Source organism: Etheostoma spectabile, chromosome 13 (genome assembly GCF_008692095.1).
Source record: "Etheostoma spectabile isolate EspeVRDwgs_2016 chromosome 13, UIUC_Espe_1.0, whole genome shotgun sequence".
NCBI classification, from domain to species: Eukaryota; Metazoa; Chordata; class Actinopteri; order Perciformes; family Percidae; genus Etheostoma; species Etheostoma spectabile.
Window position 1 is genome coordinate 21,962,105 of NC_045745.1, and position 7,914 is coordinate 21,970,018.

Sequence of the window (7,914 nt, forward strand, 5' to 3'; positions counted from 1 at the left end):
AACCTGCAAAACATATAGCAATACAAAACAGATTTATTAAAAAAAAAAAATGTTTATTGACATCAGAAGCAATTTAAATTTCAACAAGGCGTTTTTTTTTCTTATTCTTGCTATTACAGTGGTACATAAAGATCAGTAAAACAATTGTGATACATCAATTTTGATAACATGTCATTTGAAATAAAAACACACAAGGAAAAACAGAAGAAGAAACACTCAGATCTAACTCAAAGTTATTTTTTTTTTATGTGCTGTGCACCTCTAGCTAGGGTAAATACTGTAAGCCCACCCCTTTACACTGTACCAGGCAAGATAGTGGTTTAGGAACTATCACTGAAAAAATAAGACTGGCAGAAAGATACAGACACGGTACTTGCGTAGTGTCGACTATACAAAAAAGGAGAAAAAAACTGTACAGCATAAAAACAACCGATATACACAGCCTTTTTTGTCGTTTTTTTTTCCTACCCCTTGGATACTAACATATTTTCTTTCAATAAGTGAAGTGTGTACAAGGGGGTTAAATGCTTTATAAACAAGAAAATGACCACTACATGTGTCACTCGGCATCTACTCGTCATCATCATCATAGTCGTCCTCCTCATCATCATCGTCGTCATCGTCGTCGTCATCTTCCACCTTCTTCTCTACCTTGGCCGGGGCTTTTGCTGCTGCTGGACCGCCACTACCGCCTGTTTTGCCCTTAGCACGATATGCTGCGACGTCCTGCGATGGAGGAATGACATTTTATTTAACTAATACAAAGACCCATACAGTCATTTCTAATGACAGCACACAAGTGAAAGTCAATAGCTGTGCCATTGAAGTTGGTGCTATAGGCTACACATGGCTGTAACATGCCAGTAAACAGAGTAGAAGAAGTAGAGGTTGCTAATTGAAAACAAAGCATTGCATTGGCCATCTAACCACATAATGAAGAGGTCTTAAAGAATTTGGTTCAATTGAGCAAGTTTCATAGTTTTTCTGTCCGGAAACGGAGACAAGCTATGGGAATATCCGGGAAGACGCAGACAGTGGAGGTTTAAAAAGGTTTAAGTTTTGCAGTTAGAATTCAGAATTTCTAATGCAATACAAAATGTGCATCAGAAAAGGTGAATGGAAACACAACAGATCACCATGTCTTTACCTTCTCATACTTCTCCTTCAGTTTAGCTGCCTTTTTCTCAAAGGGCTGCTTGTCCTCCAAAGCGGTACCATTCCACATCTCACCCAACCTCTTGGCAACATCTCCAATGGACAGACCAGGGGTCTCACCTTTCACCTTAGGGCGAAACTCTGAGCAAAAGATGAAGAAGGCAGATCTGGGGAGGGAAAAAATGAGCTTGTCATTTATACAATGTAAATGTGCTGTTTCAAAAGTCTGCTGCTTGTGATTCAAATTTGTTTCGAATTTGAACAATTTTGGTTTCAACAGCCAATAAAGTTAGTAAGCGTTGACTTCTAGTACTTACGGGGGTCTCTTGGGGGCATTAGGGTCCTTGTACTTCTTCTTCTTGCCTTTTCCCTGGGCTGGAACAAAGTTCATCATCTCCTTCTCATAGCGTACCTTGTCCAGCTTGGCCAGGTCCTCAAATTTGCCCTTCTCCTTGCCAGACATCAGCTGAAAACAAAGAGGTTACTTGCTGATGGTACTGTGTAGGCATATTAGTGCAACTCGTCAAGAGCTGTAAAATGATCCAACATCCTGCACCTGAAGTATCTCTATTAAGTCCAGTATCAAGAATAATCATTTAAAAACTTAAGCAAAGACAAGTTTATTTATACATACAGTTTATCATTCATCCTACCTTCCATCGCTCAGAACACTTCTTGGAGAACTCCGCGAAGTTAACCGAAGCTTCGGGGTGTTTCTTCTTGTGCTCCTCCCGACAGGTCTGGACAAAATATGCATAGGAGGACATCTTGCCCCTTGGCTTTCCCGCCTCTCTCACCATCTTGACAGCTTGACAGCAGTATCTAAAAACAAATGTTTTGAATTAGCCAACATGAACAGATGGAGAACTGGCTGGGGTGTTGTGTTAAATGGCCCAAATTCTGTATCCTAAAAGCTTCACAGACATATGTTAAAAAAAAAAAAATTTAAAATTAAAAAAAAAGATTTAAATAAAATAAATAAGTATTAATATCTTAAATCCATAATTCTAAATTTAAATCGTATAGCAGGTGAGATATACCTACCAAGCATTTCATAACAATGGGCACGTCTTTGATTTCTCTCTATTGACCACTAGTATTGATAGCTACCTGGGTGACCCGCCCTCCCAGCTGTCAAACTGACTAAGTTAGGACCCGTTAAAACAGTCCGACGACATCAAGCCACACGGCACAGACGGGGCTAATGCGATGAAAATGAGTTTATTTAAAGTAAGTGGACTTTACATAAAACTCAGTGGTCCGTGGTCAACTCCCATGTGGTGGTTTAAAAATGGCTCAACACATCGCTAAGGATTCAAGAATAAAAAAAATAAAGAAAAAATAAATATTTTTCAATGCAACGATTCACTTTTCGGTCCTTATCACTTTCACGTGAAAACTGCAAAAGTTCCCCAAGTGCAACTGCATAACATACATCTTAGCCCTCTGTGTGACTATACCAGTAGACCTGGCTCTTAAGACAAAATACTGACAAAAAACACTAAAACCGCATCTGCAATATGAATATGACTTCTAGAGACACCCCGTTTCATTAATGTTCATGTTTCATCAAACAAATAACTTTGACACAAAAAAAGACAATTTTTTACATAAAAAGGTGTATTTATTGAAAATATAACACTTAAAAACTGCAATTCAATGCGATTTGACAATCTTATCTTATCAGTCTTCATTTTCTCTTATTCTGGAAATAATTCCACAAGATTTGCGAATATGTTTAAAACTGCTAAATTTTCCATATACATGTTCCTATTAAATGCTACTGTAACTCCCAGTTAAGCTGTGTCGACCGAAGTAGTAATGGCGCATAGGCTTTCGTTGAGGAAAAGGAGGTCAACAACGACAGCAATATTTCTTCTTCCATTTTGTGAGAATGCCTTCTTCATGAAAGAAAGTCCCCATCAAATGTCTCCTCCCGCCCTTCAGTTCGCTTTGCAACGAGACAAATATGTCTGGAAAGCCGGCGATCTTGACAAAATATTTCCCCGATTGATTCCTATTGCACTAGCCGGTTTGTATAGTAATACATTGGGTCTGTGCTGTGTCTATGAGCGGGCTGTGCTACTGCCTTGGTTTCTATGAGCTCCTAATGGCCGCTCGTCTTCATCCACTAACATGGAGAATATGGCTCCTTCTCTTTGTGTCAACGCACAGCCATTGCACTGCATGCAATAGAGGGCAGAGCGACCGCGGCGACCACTTAATTTCAACCCCCGATTAAATGGTTTTAAAAGCGTCGGAAAAATCTCGCAATGGCGTCGTTGTAATCACGAAAGATTAAACTTTATTTTGTCGTCGTTACATTTAATAGTTAAGGGCTTATTTCTCGAGAAAACACGGTTAGAAAAAGTTGAACTTAACTGCGCCTCTGTCACTAGCTTCCCATTTACCTCGCTGCCTTGCCTCCTATGCGAATACAGTCAGCCATTACAGTAAAGCGCAGATCGTGAGGTAATTTTTTCGCCGTCTTCTCGGGCGAATTATGACAAACAAACATACGACCATGTATACTTTAAGACGGGCTTTCTTTTTCCTATGTTTTTATAAATTTGAATATGTAACAAAACCCCGGACACTTCCCAGTCTTCACATGACAGGCGTTCAGCTTCGCAATGCACTGCAATGGCTAGCAAACGGTGAGTCTTCTACCATTGTCGCTAACCGTGTTGTCCGCTAGACATTCCTGGATTTTTACGCGATATCTATTGTTTAATTTGCCTCCATTTTGTATAAATGATACGACAGTAATATACAAAATTATTAGCATTTACCAAAATCAACGTTTTTCGTCGAATTTCGTCAAGGTTAATATTCATTTCTTCTTTTTTTTAATAGAGCGTCTGGTCCACACTCCCAGGCAGAGCAATGTAACGTTACCTACCTAGCGCCGCTATTTTGTTGTTTTTTGACGTTTCACCGCAATCAAATCCTTTACAAGCAATAACAGGTTTCGTATTCGATCATAGAAAACACATAAGTAAGATATGTATAAATGTTATCTTCATTATCATCATTACGAACACTTCAAATTTCGGAATGTGATACTTACCTAGGGACTATCACTGGATCTCAATGCTCTGCAATGGCTGTGTGTGAGGGAACACAGGGCGATACGCAGTGTCTTCAGTCTTCAGCTCTCTAACATTACTCTCGGCGGGGCTCTCACGCCATTGGCCGGCGCCCAGTCTGGCGCTTATCTGATTGGACGGAGGCTTTTCATTGTCCTAATGGAAGACGAGGTCCCATTGGCTTCCTATTGTGAAACGTCACTGAAGTTTTCTGAGGCGCGTGGATACAAAAATATTCCTGTCCCAGCATGCTGGAGCTGGTAGTAGTGTAGTGTGTTTGCCATAGTATTGAATTCACTACGTTGAGCACAGTGTACAGTAGGCAAGTTAAATGAATGAGACAACGTGGAGCGCTTGTAGTCAGTGAACGAGTCAGCTGTAAAATGTTGTGCGATTGTGTTAGATGGACTGTTCCCCTCTTCATCAACCGGCTCCATTGTACATTCTCCTCAATACACGTGATCTTATTTGCAAATTAGGACTAAATAAATGCATAAAGTGAACTTCGCTTATTCAAGTGTAAAATATAGCAGACGCCTTTGCTCATCCCATACGGCACAGTTAATCACTGGAGATGACATTTTAAATGATTTGAGTCAGAAAGAAAACACAATAACTATTCAGTTAATCTGGCCTGCTTTTGATTACAGTATAAATCGCGATTTTCTTTTCCAGGCCATTAATGAGGAAAACGTCACTACGATAACTATACCACACTTTGTTTTAGTCTTTCCGACATATATACATAATAATTACTATTAGATGGCACTTATTTAGTGCCAGCTAAAGTCATATGTTCGCTTCTAGCCTGTGTTCTAATATATTAATGTATCAACAGGCATCCAATCATGATAAATACATTAAATATGTATATACTAGGCCTTGAGATGAATTGTTTTTAATTTTTCCAAGGACAATATGCTTTTTAGTCAAATTGATATAGGCTTCATAAACAGTACCTGATTAAAAGATGATAGTGTGCTCATCCCAATTAAAACTAATGAGATCAAAGAGTTGTTGTACAGTTCAAGAAAAGTGAGTGAAGAAAGCAATTTATAGTTAGAAGGAAGTAATGCTACAATAATTTAGGGCTACAGAATGTTTGACTATTTTTTTTAACAATTAGACAGAGGGACACATTGCTTGCAGGCCTGTTGTTTTGCAATAATACATTCAAACTTGGCAATTGCAGGTCCCATAGAAATAACAGGTCCCTATGATAGCATAGCAGTAGGATTTTCACTTCCAACCCCAGATGCATTGTTCTCTGCAATGTTAAATCCCTAAATATAACAGTATATTTAAATTGAAAAATACAATAGTGAGAATCCATTCATTTTAATGTGACCCATTGTTCCCAGCCATATTAGATAAACAGATCAGGGCTTTTAAAGCAGTTCATGGACTAGACGTTTTTATGAAAGTACATCACTGTTGTTGGACATTCTGGTACAACAACAGTGTTGGACCAGATTAATAACTAGTATTTCACTTAAGACTAACAAGATCCTCCTTTTTGATAATTTCATACAGATTTGTACACATTATTTATACTAGATATCTTATCTCATAAGGGTTTCACAGTTGTTCCACCTGTTTTGCTCTCACGTGTATCTTATACAAATTCAACAACACTCTAAAACTACATTTTTTTGTGCTGCTGTTAACAATTTGGCTCATTACCTCTGTCAAGAGATGTGAGGAGGTCATACGATTGTGCATTTTCTTGTTTGTCTGATCAACAAAAGGTTGCATAGATAATAATTTTGCTGTACACGTTTGTACAATTCAAAGAAACTACTGTGATGTGTTTGATGACCCTGTGACCTTGCTCTATAGCGCCACCATTAGACAAAGATTGGAATTTATTTAATGAGTGTTTTCTTCATTAACTGTTGTTCTCTCTGGATACATAATATGTACGGACACTACACTTGCTGTGTACTAACTGAACATAGCCTAACTAGGGGCAATAAATTACATTTTATTTAGGAATTGTGCACATGTATTTTGCTGTTTAAATCCATGTTACCTGTAGGTAGGACACTGATTTTTGTGACCTAGTGACCTGAGCTTTAGCGCCACCATAGGTAAAAATGTCACAAATAAACAGAGGAGAAAAGGGCGTGCATTGAGCAAGCAGCCTGCAAAAATTTCAGGACAATGATTTTTGACTGTGAAAGGGGCCTTTCTCAAGATGACTGCTTATTTCACCCAAAGTGGAGATAATGCAATTATCTGACATTAAATGCTTGTCAGTGTTTAAATGTGATGGTGGAGGGTGGGGTGCTAAAATGAATAAAATGTCTATGTTCATTATGATTTGCAATATGTAGGCATATGCTCACTGAAGGTAATATTATAATCATACATTCTGAAGAAATTATTAATTCTTTTTATGCAGTGTTCTATGTGCATTTCATGAACAGTCAAATTAATATCCTTCTGCTTAGCAGCTAATAAAGAAACAAAGAAAAATGGCTGACAGAGTTTATTCTTATCCTTGAATTAAGAATGGGAAGGGTGAACTGATTCCAAATGCCAATCACAACCCAGACTCAGGCCACATGTCTGCCTGTGATGCTGCCTGTCTGTGTCTCATTTTGCATCAGAAGATGCCACGGCAGAAAGCTATGAGGCTAGGAGGCGGCCGGTTTATGCATTCTAATGAGCGCTCCCTGGGAAAGAAATGCAAATTCATTTTGTCATCAAGATGAAAATAGAGGACAGGAGAGCAGCAGATACAGGAGGGGCTTAAGGGAGGAGGGCCCATGCAAGAGGCGGGATTGGGTTGAGGAATACGTGTGTGCACGTCTGTAAATGTGCACGTGGGTTGGGGGAGTGCAAGAGCAGGAGGTGTGAGACTCTATTATATTATAATACCAGAGTGAGGGATGTAATGATCCCATTCCCACCTAACCAACTCCACCCTTCTACTTCTCAAATAAATATATAATATCAGCCTTGTTTACAAAACTACAGACTTGATGAAGGATAAACGTCTACTAGTATTTCAAAACAGAAGTATCTCTGGTCACTAATTGCTGCAAGTACATCTGAAATAAAACAGAAAATTAAGCTAGTTACTTTGAATTTTGACAATCAATCCATCAAGTTGTTGAATGTGAAAGGTTTCTTACTCTTCTGTTTCATATCAGTTTAAATTATACCAGTTCTGCTGTTTCCAATTAACTCTAAATCTTTAGATTTTATTAAATCTAAACCAGTTAACAAGTAGGCCTACTACTACTACTACTACTACTACTACTACCACTACTACTACTACTGCTATTAAAAACAAGAATAGTGATAATATCGTTGAAAATGATATTGAAAATTAAAATTGCAAATTAATTTACGTATTTTAAGACTTATTTTAAGTAGTTTATATTTAACTCATAAAAACATGGCATTCAGGATTCATATTTTCCTTCTAAAATGATGCCTTTAAAGACAATACACAATTATGCTAATTGGCTACCTATTGCTATTTATGATAATTAATAATGAGATTAAATGCATCATATATTTTGTCGCGTCCGTGTTCATTTACACCGATTAATCCCCGTTTAATGGACAGTGCTTTACAACCCTATGGTACCAACATGAACAATAACTTGAGCGCAGCCACTGCCGTTTACTTGAAACAGCTACCAAGTGGGGGCCGGCG

General features: G+C 38.2%; 1 protein-coding gene across 1 annotated transcript; it reads right to left on the reverse strand.

The window, feature by feature from the left end:
• Positions 1 to 233: 233 nt before the first annotated feature.
• Positions 234 to 4,395, reverse strand: hmgb1a (high mobility group box 1a). The gene is made up of 5 exons (XM_032533241.1): positions 4,226 to 4,395; positions 1,809 to 1,977; positions 1,473 to 1,621; positions 1,148 to 1,322; positions 234 to 726 (listed from the first exon to the last, which is right to left on the reverse strand). Exons 2-5 carry the CDS (start codon positions 1,953 to 1,955, stop codon positions 571 to 573), a joined length of 627 nt encoding a protein of 208 aa, XP_032389132.1. The 5' UTR covers positions 1,956 to 1,977; positions 4,226 to 4,395; the 3' UTR covers positions 234 to 570.
• Positions 4,396 to 7,914: the final 3,519 nt, after the last annotated feature.